Source organism: Pseudonaja textilis, chromosome 3, assembly GCF_049901715.1.
Source record: "Pseudonaja textilis isolate UNSWEBS1 chromosome 3, rPseTex1.2, whole genome shotgun sequence".
NCBI lineage: Eukaryota > Metazoa > Chordata > Lepidosauria > Squamata > Elapidae > Pseudonaja > Pseudonaja textilis.
Genome location: NC_141992.1, coordinates 44,706,277 through 44,725,446, shown reverse-complemented (window position 1 = coordinate 44,725,446; position 19,170 = coordinate 44,706,277). Strand labels below are relative to the sequence as shown.

The 19,170-nt window shown below is 36.4% G+C and overlaps 1 protein-coding gene across 2 annotated transcripts in view; it reads right to left on the bottom strand.

The window, feature by feature from the left end:
• Nucleotides 1-19,170, bottom strand: part of DSTYK (dual serine/threonine and tyrosine protein kinase) — a 42,868-nt gene that overhangs the window by 4,825 nt on the left and 18,873 nt on the right. For both annotated transcript variants that reach the window (XM_026715666.2, XM_087929422.1), the window contains 10 exons: nt 17,966-18,629; nt 13,301-13,536; nt 11,745-11,828; nt 11,270-11,446; nt 10,133-10,262; nt 8,908-9,064; nt 4,258-4,390; nt 3,324-3,437; nt 1,657-1,771; nt 373-507 (listed from right to left, as the gene is read on the bottom strand). In XM_026715666.2, coding sequence (XP_026571451.1) covers nt 373-507; nt 1,657-1,771; nt 3,324-3,437; nt 4,258-4,390; nt 8,908-9,064; nt 10,133-10,262; nt 11,270-11,446; nt 11,745-11,828; nt 13,301-13,536; nt 17,966-18,629 — 1,945 coding nt within the window. The remainder of the gene's footprint in view (nt 1-372; nt 508-1,656; nt 1,772-3,323; nt 3,438-4,257; nt 4,391-8,907; nt 9,065-10,132; nt 10,263-11,269; nt 11,447-11,744; nt 11,829-13,300; nt 13,537-17,965; nt 18,630-19,170) is intronic.

Here is a 19,170-nt window from a genome sequence, read left to right as displayed (position 1 = left end):
ACTAGCCAAAAATACAGCAATACAAGTTGTTAAATATACTATAAACACATCAAGACACTAAATGACATATACACTATTATATATTGAAAATTGCCACCATATAAAAATGAGTGCTATGGAGCCTTCTATTCCATTCTTTGTTTGTTAAAATAAGCTTCCATTAAGATAACTTCAGCAAAAGTTGATGTAGGAAAAGAGATCCAATACATAAAATACTTACCCACTAATCATTTTCTGGTTTGCACTTCATTCACATTCTAAAACACTTAAAAGGACAGAATCTAGCCAGCAGACCTCTACTTTAGGAAATTCTGTGTATTCACCATCATTTCACAATTTAATATAATCTATTTGTGTTGCAGCTATGCCTACCTCTTCTTACATTGTTCCAAAGATGATCCTTGCTTGCACATCTCTCAAAAGCCTCTGGTAATTTCACATGCCCTGAACAGATGTACCAGAATAGGATGCCAAATGCATACACATCCACAGAGTTATCATATTTCCCTGTGAAACATGAACAAGGAATATTGGTTGAAATCTACTTATATGTATTCATCCTCCATTAGATACTCTAGTAGGACGAGAGCAGCACTGACTTCACTGATCATGTGATTTCATGGATTTGTATACCAAGAATCTACATACCATATTCAAAGATATAAGGCTTATAATATTCTGGCTATAAAGTAGGAAACATTTCCCTCAAAAAACGTTCAGTTGAACCAGAAACCAGGAAATGTTACACTGAAATGCAAATTGGCTTATTTATAGTGCTGGAAGCAAAGACAATCCTAAAGAGATATGGAGCTACAGACCATATTTATAGACTTTTTCAAATTAGAATTTATATGGGTTTGGATTTGGCAACCAGTTATTTCACTGAATATAACCAATTATGTGCTCAGTAAAGTCAGGAAGGCTGTTAGGGTGTAACTATGAGGTATGGGAGAAGACTACAAAGATGGAGGTCAGCAATAGCCTGAAAGAACAAACAGACATATTTTGTGAAAGTTTATTTCTAAGGAGTTACTTTGCTTTCCTAGCATTCTGTATTCCTTAGCCTTCTAAATGGTGTCTGACTAAGCAGTGTAGTTTTCCTAAGAAGGTGTTTTTATAATGAGATAGTTGCCTAATTTGACGCCGGTTAACTGAGTGAGTGTTTTCCCTGGGAGAACTGCATTTGGGTTAAGAGCCCCCCCCCCCAATCTCCTTATAGCCAGAGTATTTACAAGCAGCTACTCAGAATATAATGGTGAAAATTAGATCAACAATACTATTCAGGGATTATATTTTCATATTCTGAAACACTGCTAACATTAAACTAAATTGTTTCATATTTGTACCAAGGATTACCCCAAGTTCTTTCAATTATTTCATTTGCTTGGTAGTTTTAGAGAACAAAGGAGAATCTCTCTAGTGGCCCCAAATTATGAAAATTTATTGAAATTAATTTCTTTTTTTAAATTTTGCAAGACTGAGATCAATGTAACACAGAGTTCAACATGTTTTACTAACTCCTTATTATAAACACATGAAATTTCCCAAAATAATCAGTACGCTTTCAGTTTTCTTGGAACACAGACTATTTTACTGAGATTTTACTTCAGAATTCTTCATCACTAACAATCAGTAAGATTTTCAAGGTAAGTTCACCTGTGAAGAGTTCAGGAGCCATATGTATAGGTGTCCCAACAATACTTCCAGACATCATTGCTTCAGGTTTACAAAATCCCAGGTCAGTGATTTTAGCTCTGTTGTTTTTATCAAGCTATAAGAATATAAAATGTAATATACAATGATTGTACAACATACAATACAATGATTATCAAAAACATCCTGCTATCAAATCTCTTTAGTAAGCAGTACCTTCTGCAAACAATCAAGTTTTCAAAAGTGTCTTTGCTGAACAGCAAATGAAGTTTGCTTAATGAAGTTTCATACTTTGTCCAGTGGCATCACATACATGGTCCTAGAAATAATTAGCTAAGATATAATTAGCTAGGATATTTTTAAAAAGTAGCCGTAATTGTTGTTCCTATTATAACTCCAGATCAGATCAGATCGGATACTGGAGCTTTTGCTTTTATTAATTACATAGATTCTTATATTTCATTAAGTTCTTCAAAAAAAAATCAACACAAGGTGATAATACAGTTGTAATCTTAACCATTGACTAGACAGAATTTTCTTATGAAGCAAAACAAATATTTCAAATCCATTCTATTTTACTACTAGTACAACCCAAAAGATAAAGTGCTTTAGATATTGGAGATCCATGAATACCATTTAAATCTACACTAGGCCATAGAAATTTATTCAGTGACATTAGCCTAGTCATTGTATACTCAATCTACCAGAGTGCTACTGTTGGGAGGAAAAATGAAGGCAGGAGCCCTGGAGATCTTCCGTGGGACAAAAGGGAGAATATAAATAACAAAGTAATAAATAAAAGCAGCAGGTAAATTTGGTATAATTGTTTTTATTTTGCATGAAAGGGATTATGGGCTGTTACTCTTCCTGAGGAAACTGGATATAGTGATAGTTTATTCATCACTTAATTATATCACATATTGGTTATTGCAACATGCTGTACATAGCTTACTCTTAATGATTATATTACAAATTATAATTGCAGCTAGCCACTGCAAAATACAGATTATCACAAATCTGAAAAAGTTACCAGTTGCTTATTGGTCACAAAATGTATTAACCTTTAAAAAAAATTAGGATCTCTCTCTCTATCTACAGAATCTGTCTGTCTGTCTGTCTGTCTGTCTGTCTGTCATCTATGTATCTAAAAATCTTGTATCTCCAGTTATGACCTTGTCTAGGAATTAAGATCTGTAGGAAAAGTCCACCATCATTCTCAGGAAGTTCTCTTATCTGGATAGAGTAGAGGGCGTTTCTGTTATGGAATGCATTTCCTTAGAAACTATATTTAGCTCTCAGTCTCTCAGCTTTTACAAAATCTGTAAAAGCTCATCTCTTCCACCAGATTTTAACGTTAATCATTTTCATATCACATTCAATTAATAAATATTGCATGGTTTTAATCACTTGAAAACTAGAGGTTTTCTGTTTAGTATGTGGGTCAACAGTGTTAGGAAATTATGCCTCGTTTAATTTTCTATATATAGAAAACTTATGTTTTTTGCTTCAGCAGAACAAGATGACTTTCTTCCATTTTACAGTCACAATCATTTCTATTTGTGTGTTTGTAAAAGCAGAGGCACCTTTTTAGATAATGACTTAAATAAAACCCTTATGTTTAATTTCACTTGAGCAAAGAATATAAAATTACAGCCACAGTTATCCCTTACCAGTACATTTTTAAGTTTGATGTCTCTATGAACGAGCCCCTGGCTATGAAGAAAACGAATCCCTTCAACTACATCCAGTGCAATCTGTAATCTTGTCTCCAGTGTCAAACCAGCCTAAATGAAAAGAAAACTCTTTTATCAATCTTTTAATGGGATTAGTAGTTCCAACTATTAAGAAGTGATTCTTATATATGTCGAGAGGTTACCTTAGGAGAAATGGTTCCCCTCAGAAGATTATTTGAAAAGGTCATGGCATAGTTCTGCTTGTTCAATTCTATTTCATTCTGCTAGGCTGAATATGAGAATGCTAACTGGAATACACACACACACATAAACACATACAGGAAAGCCTATATTTGCAATAAAAGGAGGAAGGAAAAGATTTCAAAGGCAGCCCAATGAGAACTCAGCATTCTCAACACCATCTGAAGCAAATGAATATTGGGTGTGGCAACTGAATAAGTTAGTTAATTGGGTTTGGGGGGGTTTTTTGAATCCCTGAAGCAACAGTGTGGGAAAAATTATGGTCTCCTCCTTGCACTTAGTAGAAGATTCCAGAGATAAGAAAGAATGGCATTTTTTTTCTCTGTACCATTTCCCAATATAATAATAATATCTATTTATTTAGCAAAATGGGATGGGGAAATACAGGAAATAGCAAATAAAAATGCTGCTTTTTACTCCTCACATGAGACTGAAATAGCCTTATTAAATGGCCATCTTCTTGTTGGCTGGGACATAAACAGGAAACATGGAGATACTAGTCTAATGTGATTTACTCTAATCTAAATTAAACCAAATCATACCATCAAATTCACACTTTTGAGTGGAAAGTGGAAGGGGTTATGAAGAGCTACCACACAGGCCCACTAGTCATATAGGCTTTTCATTTTCTTTAAAACAATTTTCCTGTTTTAAAACAGTTTCTCCTTACCTTTAATCCAGTATAGAGGTCTCTGTGTAACTGTTCCATTATCAGTAAAACAGCAATGCTGGAACCTCCTCCATAACTATAATCTATCACTGATCCATGAAGGTCTACCAACCGTTCATGCTTTGGGAGTGACCTAGATGGTGTGTCAAAAGTAAGACCCAAGTGTCATTCTGCCTATTCGATTTCTTAGGAAAAGACAATTACTATCAAAAGAAGCAAAGCAGTTTTCTAACCTAGAACGTTTCAAGATTTTTCTTTAACCTATACTTCCAGAAATATGCATTTGGTTTAAAATATTGTTTTTAATTAGTGTTAAGATGATAAATATTCTAACTATGAAAGCATGTAAACTACAACAAATCTGCTAAAAGATGTGATGCCTCTTTTTGCTAAATTCTATTGATTTCATATAAATAATCCTCGAGATGCGACCATAATGGGGCTTGTCCATTACAGTCACATGTCACAAGAGACGTCAAATGAGCTTGCTTAATGACCCTCACTCCCTGCTCTTCTTGATGTGGCCATTAAATGAACTGGGTCATTAAATGGAGCATAGGGTGGGTTAGGGAGGTTTTTGTAGGCCTATTGCAGGCCCCGATCCACCTATCCCAGGCCTCCCAAAGTCTTCCCCATCCTCCTGAGACACCTTGTACTCCCCTTCCCAGATATTGTGTCCCCACAGGCCTTTTCTCACTCCCCCTGGGACCCCACAGGCCTTAAACCTACTTCCTACCCTTCAAGGATAAACACTCTCCTCATCACTTACCTTTAGAAGACCTCTGAGGCCTTTCAGAGACTGGAATGGATTCCTTATTGTGCAGCCAAGTGGCATGATTCTAGAAGCAGCGACAACATTTACAGCTACCAAAATGTAATTCGGCTACTGGAAATATGGTGGCCACCTCCTGAATCATGCAGCGGAGGAACAAAATGACCTTCGCTAATGTGTTCTGCTTTTTGGAAACCTCTGGGGCGTTCTGATATCGCTGTCACTTACAAAATCTGGGACTGGAACAACTAGTAACCAACAATACTAGACTTAACAACTGCCTAAATCTCATCTTCTGCAATAGTTTGAATTCAATTTACAGAGTACAAATTATAGAACCCTTTTCCAACAGTGACCAAAACATGATTGACTTTTGTCTCAACATACGTCCACACAAAAATCACCACAACAACGGAATTAATCCCCAATTATAACTTCAAAAAAGGCAACTACGATCTTATAGACAACAATCTCTCATCCTTTAACTGGCAATTTCTATTCACTGGATGCAATACTGTTGAAGACCATTACAACGTATGTTTACTTGAAGTCAAAAGAGTCATCAAAATATATGTACCAATAACAACTCCCCAAACCAGAAAAAACAGATTACCCATAACAATAAGGAAGCTTCAATCCAAAAAGAAATCACTTTGGCGGAAAAACAAATCTGGTGACGTTGCCAACTTCAAAAGCCTATACAAAAATTTACACCACCAGATAAAGCCTGAATGCACCAATTATCACATTAAACAAGAGGAAAATCTTCTATGCACCAATTCCACCCTCGCTTTCTACAATTTTGTAAATAACAAATTAAAAGACTCAAGGTCCATCCCACCCCTGAAAGGACCTAATGACTGCAACAATGACACCATTTAAAGCCAACCTCTTTAATACATTCTTTGGCTCAGTATTAGTAAACTGCAATGGATCATGCCCAGTATTTCCTAGTTGAACCACAGACAACTACAATAAATATCGATTTTACAGAAAACAATGTTGAAAAAGCACTACGCAATCTAAAACCATCTCTATCTATTGGACCAGACAGAATATGTGCCTACGTCTTAAAAAAGCTATCCACTGCCATAGCTGAAACCTCTAAGCATAATCTTTGAAAAATCTTTCAGGACCAACTCCTTGCCAAACCTATGGTCACAAGCCACGGGTCATCCCTGTTAGGAATATGAGTCACCTAACAGCTATTTGGGTTAGAAATATATAAACCAGGATAAACATTTTAAAACTGTATCTTTAAGAAAATGCAAAACTGTAGTTGGGTGTGGTTTCTCAAATGGCCATAAGATGGAGCCAGAAACCTGGGTTGTCTTAGTCTTAGTCTCAGAAGAGAGCGTGTCTGAGTGAGTATCTCTGTTTCCTTCTGTTGGAAAGTATTGCTGTTGCTCCATTTCTTCTAATTGACTGATATTACTGGATTTAATGTAAGTCTGATACTGAACTGTTTTTTGACACTGGACTATGATATTTGGATTATTATCCCTGGATTGAAAAACTGACTGATTTACCTGTGAATGACTTTTGGACTGCTTATTTTGGACTTTGCTTAAACTGTCTGGAAGTAAAAACCTACATTTACTGTACAGTGTATCTGTGTACTGTGTGTGTATTATTCAAACACTACTCTCAGATACGTCTCCCTGTATGCGCTCATTCTCCTAACGGGGAATTACCTCAACACTGGTTATGGGCCCAGGCCATACCAGGCACAGATAACTGAGAGTTAGTGTGAATGCACAGTACTGTATACAGATAGCTGTTTACTGTTTAATTGTGGTTTACTATCCTGGTAAAGATGGCACAAATCACTTCAACATGTCTATCACCGATAACCCGGTTGGATGGAACAAACTATGTTTCCTGGTCTATGAAATGCAGTCTACTTCTGCGTAAAGAAGGTTTATGGAATGTAGTTCAAGACCCACCGGATGTAGATGCTTGGGATCCAGCAAATGAGGATGATGCCAAGAAGCTTGCTGACTTTAAACAGAACAACGAACGAGCTCTTTGTATAATTGAACTAACACTGAGTGACCAGCAGCTAGTCCATATTCGTGGAGAAGAGTCTGCTGCTAGGTGATGGGAGAATTTGAAGAGGATTTATGTTCGTGACGGTGTAGGTGCACACATACATCTTACACGTAAACTGTTTAGAGCACGTCTTCTGAAAGGTGGAGATATGTTAGCTCATTTAAACTTCATGAAAAGAACTTTTCAAGGGCTACAGGAAAAAGAACTGATATTTTCAGAGCTTCATCAAGTTTATATCATTCTTTCCTCATTGGATGAAAGTTATGATGATTATGTATCTTCAATGGAAATCCTGCCCAGAGATAAACTGACATTGACTGACATAACTGGAAGATTGTTAGAAGAAGTAAGAAGACGGCTGGATAGGGACCAACTGAGTAAGGAACAACCACAAGAAGAGAATTTGTCTTCAACTGCCTATACTGTTAGGAAATGTTTTTCTTGTGGGGCTAGGGGACATATAACTAAATTCTGTATGAAGAGAAAACAACAACACCAGAAGGCTAAGAAGAATGTTAGTTTAGCTATGTCTAGCGATTCAACTGTAAACCATGATTTGTGGGTTGCTGATAGTGGAGCATCGCAATGCATTACTAAAGATAGAAAAAGGTTTGTAAAGATGTCCATGAGTAAACGACATGTATCATTGGCAAATGGATGGAAGATGAACGCATCAGGTGAAGGTACTGCATATTGTTCTTGTATAAACGAACATTTAACTATGTTATATGTACCTAAACTGAAATTTAATTTATTATCAGTAAGAACACTACTCTCAAATACGTCTTCCTGTATGCGCTCATTCTCCTAACGGGGAATTACCTCAACAATCCCCATTTTCAAAAAGGGAGACCCCAGCCTAGTTGAAAATTACAGACCAATCTCCTTATGCTGCGTCACCTGTAAAGTCATGGAATCAATTATTAACCAATCCATTAACTTCCACTTAGAAACAAACAATCTACTCTCTAATAAACAATTTGGTTTCAGAAAAAAACTATCTTGTAATCTGCAACTCCTACACTGCAAAAACACATGGACTACACCACTCGATCAGGGCAAAACAATAGACGCAATCTACATAGACTTCTATAAAGCCTTTGATTTAGTGGTACACGACAAACTACTATTAAAACTAAAATCTTATGGTATCTCTGGACACCTGCATAACTGGATAGAAGCATTCCTGTCAAACAGACAACGAACAGTCAAAATTGGAAACATCCTATCAAATTCAGGAAATACGACTTCAGCAACAGAGTGGTCAATGTCTGGAATACTCTACCTGACTCTGTGGTTTCTTCCCCAAACCCCCAAAACTTTAACCTTAGACTGTCTATTATTGACCTCACCCCTTTCCTAAGAGGTCTGTAGGGGGCATGCGTTAGTGCACCAATGTGCCTACCATCCCATCCTATTGTTTCTTTTATTTCTCTTATATGTATCCATGTATTCATAACTATGTTTATACTTATACCTATTATCTTGTAAGCAATTGACAAATCAAATAACAAAAAAAAGAATCGCAGTATGTGGCCAATGGATAAACTGCTCTATTTTGCTGCCTTAACACACAGAGTCTGTACAGTTGGGATGGGGAGGAGAGAGGAAGAGGGTTACTGCAGCATACCTGCAATCAATTGTAAGGACGAATTAGCCCAGGGCACTGCAGTGGCCATAACTTCAAAACTAGGTTGTATGTAGGGGGTCTGTCATAACTTCAAATAGCCATTAAGTCACCTTTTGTATCTGGAGGACTACCTGTAGTTTGTCAGGCTTCTCTTGCTATTTCCTGTTCTTTAACAACAACATGTAATTGTACTCACCTCATATAGTGAAATTCTAGTGCAAGATCATTCCAATGCTTCTCATCTGGTGGAACGACAGATTTGAGTGCACATGGGAAGTGTCCCCCCCAGGCATTACATAGGTACACCACTCCATATTGCCCTCGCCCCAATTCACGGCCTAGTTTTGGTTTGCCTGAAACAAATAACAACTTTATCAGAGTAAAGTATTTTCTATGGTCCTTTCTGATGTATTTTTCAAAATGTATTAACTCTATTAATTTTAATGTTATGACTATGCTACTAATTAACTGTGTAAGTTCAATAATACAATGAACGTTGTATAATGTATACAATTTATAATACGATACTGAATCAGATTTAGCCAAATATTATATTGATATAATGTAAAGATATCTGCTTCCTGGCAGCTGCGTTATTATTTGGTTTGGTTTGGATTGGATTTTAAATGTATTCTGTTATCTCATGTTTTATCAAGTAATGCTGTATTTTTAGATTTATTACATTTTCAGTAACTGCTCTGAAACTTAATAAAACTATATCAAGCTATATGTACAATATTTCAGCTCTTTTTCTACTTCGCTTTCACTATTATTTTCAGGTCTTAGGACAGTAAAGCATTAGTATTAAGTCTAGAGTTATCCTTTTACAAACTAAAGTGATCTTTTGGTTGCACAATGCAGCCTATTAAAAAAGAGGGAATTCTGATTTCTCCCAGTAGTCTTGCAACTATGCAAGCCACGGGCTCAACTTAGATCACAATTTGGGATGTGGTTTATTTAAAATATATGATTACTAATTGCACGAATGCTATTATCATGAGCAGTGATGGTGCAGTGGTTAGAATGCACTGCACCACCGTGGCTCATGATAATAGCATTCATGAAGATTACTTCTGCTAACTGCCGGCTGCCAACAGTTCGGCAGTTCGATTCTCACTGGCACAAAGTTGACTCAGACTTCCATCCCTCTGAGGTTGGTAAAATGAGGACCCAGACTGGTGGGGGCAATATGCTGACTCTGTAAACTGCTTATCAGTCTAAGTGCTATTGCTGTTATTGTCTAGAGTTAGAATTAAAACATAAGCCTTCTAAATTATGATGATCTCTAACTTTTCCAATCAGTCCAGTCACTGTGTATACATAATAGAAATAAAGCACCATCGACTTGTAAAATTGAAAATTGCAGAAAAAAATGAAGCCGAGTCATTAATAAATAAGAAAAGAGACATGGCAATGCTCACCATATAACAAAACATCTTGCAAGGACCTGCTTTCCAGTGACAGACGGGCAAGGCGAGGGGCATGGTCTTTCCGCACCTTCAACCAAAGATCTTCTGTTTTTTCAAGCCTACCTGAATGGCCAGCCTCTAGCTAATACAAAGTTAATCAAATATAAGTACATCTGTGCCATTTTTTGGATAATATCTAGATAGATTACTCACACAATATTCTACTTCCTTCCATATTAAAAAAATTAAATAGGATCAGTCATTAATCCTTTTATTCAATGCCATTGTAACTTCAGTCACTGAAAGAACGTTTGTAACTCAGGGACTATCTTTAATTATCCCTTGAGCATCTGCTGTTTTCTGTTTGATTTCCAGCTTCTGCCCATGTTTAACAGTGGTAGCTATTTCATCTACTCCTTTAATGTAGCTCTAGATCAGGGGACGGTAGGCCAGATCCAGCCCACGGGTTGCTTATATCTGGTCCACGAGGCCGCCCTGGAAACAACAAAGGACTGACTTGTGGTTCCTCTGCCAGTGAAAATAGAGCTCGCAAGGCATGGCCCTCCCGAGCTCCATTTCACTGGCAGAGGATTGCAGGAGGCCATTCCAGCCAAAAACAGAGCTTGCAAGGGTAGTGCGCGCCCCCAAGCTCCGTTTTCACTGGCAGATGGTTACAGGAGGCCATCACAATGGAAAATGGAGCTCGGGAGGCTGTTTTTGCTCGCAGAGCGCTCAGGTCACCACAGGTACCCCCTGAAACAAGTGATGTCATGCTGACCACGCCCACCCCGATGACCCTCAATCCATAATATCAAACGCAACAAATGTTTATTCCCTAGTAATTTTTAAGAGTTGGCAAATGATCACTACGGTATCATTACTTCCACTTCTCCTGTTTTAATGGCTAGAATAGCTGTAACAGTGTAACAATGCAGTCCTACATTTAAATGGAATTAGCACAGTTGTGTTTTTCCAGCTATCTCCAATTGTTAAAAGGATCATAGGAGATAAAATGGTATTCAAATGTTCTTTATGTTGCCAAAGAATAGAGAGATGAGCAGTAGATATCCTTCATATTATTTGAAAATTTGAAATTAAATTAAATTTTCTAATTTATGTTCTTTGCAGTTCCTTTTACATCAAACTGACCTGTCGCAAAGAAGCAGCAAAAGCTTCATGAGAGCTATTTAGCCTTGTTCGGAACTGGCTGCAGATGCTCTTTGCCAATCTGGATGCGCTAAGACTCTCAATGGCATCCTGAGCAATCTTCCTTTTCCACTCCCTGGTGATAGCGGGTGGGCTCACCCAAGAGATCCGTTGTATTATCTAAAGAAGAAAAAATACATGTATCTTATTGTTGGAACTCAAGTATTAAAGTGCTGCTTTCATCTTAGCCAACATTAACTTTGGATCTGGCAAGCACAAATAAATTAGGATAATGGATGAGACTAAATAAATGTTGTTGTTGTTATATGTTGTTATATTCAACACACTTGCCATATTTTATCTCTTCATTTTTAATGCATAATAGAAGTACATTATGCAGATGGTGATATGAATAGAAGATAATGTACTTACAATAAATTTCATTACAATGAATCAGTGTTGTTAAAATATTTAATACCTGCTTGATCTGTTCCCACAGCATCCGTGATACTGTTGAACCAGAGTGAAAAGTAACCTCTACGTGGTAGGCTGCATTCAATATCTGCAAACAGAAAATAGATTGATTATATATCTGCAAATGGAAATAACTGTCCACTATATCTAAAGAACTGAGTACCTTGGAAAGAGCTTCATAAATAAATGCACTCTTTGTGCCAAAAAGCAAACTGCTTTGGTCTGTGTATGAATTCAGTCCATTCCCAATTTACCCAAGAGGAAGAAGAGCCTGAATTTAAGGCAACCCCTTTTCCCAGGGGACATACAGATCAAAACAATATACATACACAATCTTGTGCATTGCCCAACTTCCTCAATATATCAATTAGAATTGCCAACTCCAATTGAAATCAATTCTGCAGATTAACTGCTCACCCAACCATATTCTGCTGCAAATATAGCACGCATACAAATACGATGGCAAGAGGCCACACTTTAAAAAATCAGTAAGATTGATTTTAATCAATATTACCTAATTGCTCATAAAATATGACATCCCGTATGTAAAATTTGTCATAACCCCCCCACACATGCATAATTCTCTCATACACAAATGTTCTTTGATCATCTATACATATGTACTCTGGGTTAGATTCCATTAAGTCTAGTGGCTCATATCCCCAGGTAAGTATGCATAGACTGCTGTTATGCTGATAGAATGATTTGTATCACTCAGCTTATTTCACATACAACGGGGTGAAAATTAAGGAAAAATACTTACAATATGGACGTCCCCTCCCCTTCTTTTTTTACTAAGAGATAATAAATCGATACAGGCATTTGCACTGGATTTCAAGCACAAGGAAACCTGTGCATATTTAATGTATATTAAGTTTTGTTTATTTTAATGGTTGCTACTCCTAAGTAAATACATGTTGGGCTTCATTCCTGCTCAATCACTGTCATTCCATTCCAGATGCTGAGGCCAAGTATCTGTACTGGGAAATCTCTCTTATCTATGGAGGTTATCTGCAGAGTGAGGATCCTATTATCAAGAGTCCTTATTGTTTCACAAACAGAGGAGACTTTCTATGGCAAACAGGTGCCTCACAGGAAAAACAATCAAGGCAGTTCCAAGGTAGCCTCTTTTTCCCTTGAAGGGAAAACTCATCCCCTTATCATCCTTCTGCCATTTACTCATTTTCAACAGCTTAATGCTCTAATAGCATTTTCTCAGCAAACACAGGGTGACGTCTCCCAATAGGTGGTTATTATGAGAAAAACTCTAATTTTCTTTGTGTGTGCACTTTCTTTGTTTACTAAACTTATGTTCCATTTTTTCTCTAAGTGATCAAAGAGACTCTTTTTTTTTTGACACATGTACTTTTACTCTCTCAACAAACTTGTGAGGCAAATATTGGGATAGTGGTTGACCCACAGTCATACCCAAAGGATTGTGGTTCAATCCAAGTTTCCCTTATCCAAATCAAATTGTTTTTGCATCACACTGCCTCTTGATCAGCTAATATCCTAGAACAGTTCTGTAAAATGATCTCATTACTTTGTTTTAAACATTACCTGTTTTAAATAATTGCTTGTAATATGTACTGAAATATCCTGCTGAGATTTTTCCAGACTCTTCAGACATCTTTCCAGAGTGCCTACAAAGCTCTCTCGCAAATAGTCCACAGAACTTATGAGTTTATTAGCTACTGCTTGGTTTAACCTTGAGATTATCAATTCCTGGATTTGCTTCATACAGCACTTAATGTCTTTAGAACTTATAAGCTCCCCATTCTCAGGAATAATTATATCTAGGAGAGAAATAGAGAAAAAAATCAATATTAAAAGAAGTATAAGCAGCTACTCAAAACAAATGTAAAGTTACATTTTATGCTTAAAGGTAAAGGTTCCCATTGCACATATATGCTAGTTGTTTCTGACTCAAGGGGCTGGTGCTCATCTTTGTTACAAAGCTGAAGAGCCAGCGCTGTCCGAAGATGTCTCCAAGGTCATGTGGCTGGCATGACTAAACGCTGAAGGTGCACGGAACGCTGTTACCTTCCAACCAAAGTGGTCCCTATTTTTCTACTTGCATTTTTACATGTTTTCAAACTGCTAGGTTGGCAGAAGCTGGGACAAATAACAGGAGCTCACTATGTTACTCAGCGCTAGGGATTCAAACTGCAGAACTTTCTGATCGACAAGCTCAGCATCTCAGCCACTGAGCCACCACATCCCTCATTTTGTGCTTTAGTACTATTAACTATAAATGCTAGCTAAATTGGATTTTAGTAACCTATTCTTCTATCTAAGTTCCCCAACAATCTCACAAATTAAGCATTTTGTCTCTTGAAGTTAGGAGAGTTAAGCATTTATTTAACTCTCTTAATGAAGGTAGGACTAGTTTAGATACTGTAAAATCAAACTCACCTAAAAATAAGCACTATTAAGCTTTCTTATGGAGTAGAAATTTTCAAATCTGCACTAAACACGAACTCCTTTTTCAGTTGTTTGTAATTTTTTGTTTGTTTCTATAGCCACACATAATTTCATAATGCCTATGAGTTTAATCATAAGATTTATACATTTCCCTCAACTGCAGCTGTTTTTAAAACATCTTAATATCCACCTAACCAGGTAGATTTTAGGCAGATATAAAAGTGTAACTAATAAATAATGTGATATTGTTCTCTACTCTGTTGTTATGCAACATTTACATAACATTTAATGTGATTGATGGTGAATAAATAAAATACATAAAAATTAGTTACATCCCAAAAATGCACGCTAAACTGTTCAGATTAATTGGATAGTTTCACTAGATTATTCCAATACTACATAGTGAAACTTCAATTTAGCAACCCTGAACTTTGTATGCAACAAACAAGAAACAAGATTTCCATCAAGATATCTCTCAAAAACTATGTTCATTATATTCAAAGCTAATGTGATAAATTTAAAACATACATGTGCACACTTATTTGTGGTGGTATTCATCATTTGTATGATAATGTTATCCAGTACATCATTGCAATGATATACTTTATGATTTAACACGCATTCAGGAAAAATGAACTCCCCTTCCCTCAAATGGTTCATAATATTAGGCTTTAAAAGTTGTTTGTTACTTACAAAACTAATGTATTATTCAGTGAGGTTTACCACATCTAAACATATATACTTTTTTACAATATGCTAATGAATTTAAATTTTAGTATATTTGCTGCTAATATATTTGAATAAAGCTGGCTGGTGGTATGTATGTATATATTCTTAGTTGTTAAAAGGAAATTGCAGTTAATGAATTTAAGATCAACTATTATTGATTCCATTTTTATCCCTGAAATTTGCTTTTTCAATAAATAAAAAATATGTAATCATTGCAGAGTCCCTTCAAGTGATAAATTACTTCAGACTGGAGTCCCATCAAAAAGTGCTTTGTTCTGAATTAAGCATTAAATATTAGAATCATTCTGCAAATTGTTTTTACAAGTTAACTTTTGTAATTAAGTTTAAAGAAGTTAACACGTAACCGTATTACTATATTTATACATTTTCGATTTTTAAAAGCCAGTTAATTTTTTACTGCTATTCTCACGGCTCCTGAAAACAAAGACAGCTTTATCTTTGAATTTTTCAAAACTAAAAACAGACCACATTTAATTTGCAGCTTTATTGTTAAGCAATTGTATTCTGCATAGATTATTTCAATCACTGCATGAAAATATAACTTCTGTCTATGGCGTGGTGATTTTCATATAGTTAAAAATATATTTATCTAAAAGAACCTTGTAATGGAGTTTAAGAAGAGCAGATAAACATATATCTGGCTCTTAAGTAATTGTTATCCGTCCCCTATCCCAAATAGCAAGTTTGAAAAATGAACAGAATATAATTCCTGAGGAAAAATCGTCCACCATCTTTTGGATCTTCTAAATTCTTGCGTATTTTGCTACTCAATGTTATTAAAACTTCCTATTGATCTTATCAATATAGGAAAGGAGTCTGACCACACTGAATTATTGTCATTATTTCATAACATCATCAAATATGTGCTGTGCCCTTAGATAATGCCCCTGATTAAATTGATCTTTTATTGCAATAACTTCAACTAAATGTTTTCTAGAAGTGAAAACAATCTCTCATATATCGGTATAAGAATTGACCCACTCCTCCTTTGTAAACTGCTTCAGCTTAGTAAACAATTGAGGCTTTTCTAGTATGAACTAGAAAAACTTATCATGGGGCTGGGATATTTGAGGGATCGTGTCTCCTGAATCATATCTACTCATCCCATCAGTTTTGGTAAAGAAATAAATATTACCAGGGGTGGAATCTGACAGGGTTAACTACCGGTTCGGTGATTTACGAGGTTCGGTGATTTATGATGTACTTCCCTGCACGCTGCATGCGCACCTGTAAATCGTCATTAGTATGCTACGAGTGGAGAAGCAGCCTTTGAAAAAGCACTTTTTGCCAGCTTTTTAAAGTACAGCTGTGCCTTGCACGGCAGCTGAAGTTGAAAAAACAGGAAATAAAGGTCAGGTAAAAGCCCTGGCGGGTGGGTGGGCAAAAACATCAGCAGACATAGAACCGGTTCTATGTCTGCTGCTCTTTAGAGCTACCGGTTCTATAGAGGTGGACAGAACCAGTGGAAACCCACCCCTGAATATTACAGGTCTCATCCGCAAAGGAATTTCATGTAACGGGCCAAAGAAGAAAGTCTCTGGACCATTTTCCCAAGAACAGATTGGTCCTGACCTTGCTGGCCTTCCAGAAGGGCCTAAAAACGTAGCTTTGCCATCTGGCTTGGGCATCCTGTAATGTCGGTATGGAACCTGCAAAGTGCAAATTAAGTGGATTCCCTTGCAGATTCTGTTTTTAATAGTCTTTACTGATTTTTGATTACATTTGTTATGGTTTCGGTTATGTTGTAGTATCATTTTTGTATTTTTGACTTTATGTGAGACGAACAGCTGTATAAATTTATCAGATAAGTAAATATTAAATAAACTAATCATTTCAGGTCCTACCACATTTCCTTGGGCTTTAGACTAAACTTTGACTTGGCCATATCAAAACTAGATTTATTGTTCATCCATTATCTCATAAACCTGCTTGTATGTTTATTACTGTTTTTGTTACATAACTCACAACTTCAGCTGACAGACAGCTGGCCTGATATTCTCTGGTTTAATTCTGAAACAAAGCAGAATTCATTCAACCTTCAAAGATGGCATGTCATCAAATCCTGAGGGCATTCCTGCTACTGCCCACTCTAAAAGGGTCTGCTGTGTCATCTAGATACTTTTAGGCAAACTTGAGATAACTATTGATGTTCTTCTTAATGGCTACAATTATGCTGTTTTCCTCTGAATCCAGACTTTTACCCTATATTTTCTGATGATAAAATTATGATTTTTTGCCATGTCTAAAGCCTATAGATCCCAGAAAGCTGTTCTGAGATTCCTTGAGACTTGTGGCTTGAAATGATTTCACTGGAACAACCGTTCAATATTACCACAAATCTTTTCCATTTCATGACTGTTGCTCTGATTATGGATCAGTAGAAAGCCTCAAGGCTTTGGAAAAATTTCAAAATCAGTTTCTTGGTTGAGGCACATCAATTCCTTCTTTTATAATGGTTTCAAGAAATATATTCTGAAAAGGATATAACTTGCCTCTACTCTCTTGGAGAGAGCCAAAGTTTATGAGATTTATATAAGTTAAGACTGGTCCTAATTATGTTTTAATTTAATTCATTGTTCTAGGAGGGTAGTTACTTGCGCGCACACACGTACATGAAAGAAGGACCCTTATGACGTTCAGTAAAGAAATGTACAAAATTTCATAAAATACTTTTACAGAAAGCTTAGTTAGAAAGCTGTATCTCTTTCAGTCAGACAGCCATCACATTAGTCATTCCCCAATGTGAGCACACTTCAGGCATGTAGGTTTCAGATCCCAAAAATATCTATACTACCTAGAGAGTATCCAGCTGCAGAAAACTAAATAAATTACTCATACTGATCCACTGTACATGAAATTTCCACCAATTGTGTTTCAATCCTGATGGCATATTCACGTGACTTGTAAGCATTTAAAAGCAAAACATATGAACATTTTTACATGGACCAACATGGGAATCTGTAAGTAGGAGGCTTTTCAGAAGCAATATAAAATACAAAATAGAATTTTCTTTGCAGGTCATTACCATACTTATGGTATGAATTGCTTTACCTTTGAATTCCATATTAGCAGCATCTTCCAGCAGCTCTTCTTTCATGTTATTGAGAGTTTCAATTATCATATCTTTCATTTCTTCTTGTTTGCGGTTGGCTATATTCATCAGAGATTCATACAGCTCATTCTCTTTCTTCCGCGTATACTCTAAACGCTTTGGAGTGATTTGCAGGTCTCGTTGCATGTCAAAGGCTTGGTTGATAAAAATGTCTAAGCAACGGTAGTGTACAATGTTCAAAATGGTGGCAGCGTCTACCAAGCGCTGTTGTAGCACTTGTTTGGAGAAAGTGCTAAGCAGACGAATCTTATCAAACTGTTCTACCAGCATGCTTTGGGCTTTGGCATCAGTGCTAGGAGCTCCACAACTGCAATGGTTGCTACTAAGATAATCTAAATCTAGCAGTTGCCGAAAAAGGGATGACTTTTCAGTTTCCGCATTTTGAGGAGATATTAGTTCAGATCCTAAATTTAATACTTTGAAAAAGAAGATGGGTAAAGCGAACTTCTCTTTAATCTCTTGCAACTCGTTCATGTCCAGGGTTGAAAGTTCAGCCTCACTGATGGCAAAAGTGATGACTGGAAGAACGCTGTTGATGTATTCTCCCAAAGTGTCTTCAGCTGACTGGAATCCCCGACATGGAGCTATCACAATATCCATTTCCTGAAGATAGCAAAGCATTAAAAATTTAACATTAAGGTTTGATTTGAGCTTTGCATCCAGCACTCCCTCCCTTCCACATCCACAGCAAGAAATGTATCTCTCCTGCTTTCAAGGGGAATCTGAGAAAGTTAAACATAATAACAATCTTTAAGTGCAATGAAGTCCTAATTTTGTGTAAGTAAAGACAGTCACTCAATTTTTCCTGTAACTCTCCCGAATATTAAAAAAAACTTATATTAATGACACTAATCCTTCCTCATTTAGATACAGAACATGTTCTAACAGTATGACAGAAGAGATGGCTTCCAAAAATTATAGATAATCCAGTGCAACTCTTCAGTGCAAAGCAGATAAATTTATTTAGCTTTCAGTGAAGTGGCTAGCTTAAATATATAGTATACTTTATAAAACATGATGGTACATTACTCCTATGTTTTTCACAAAGGCTATAATTATTTTGTAGGTGTTTGAGATAAATTGCCTTGTCTTTGTGACAGATTATCCATGCTCTTCATAAAGCCTTATAATTGCTGCATGCCAA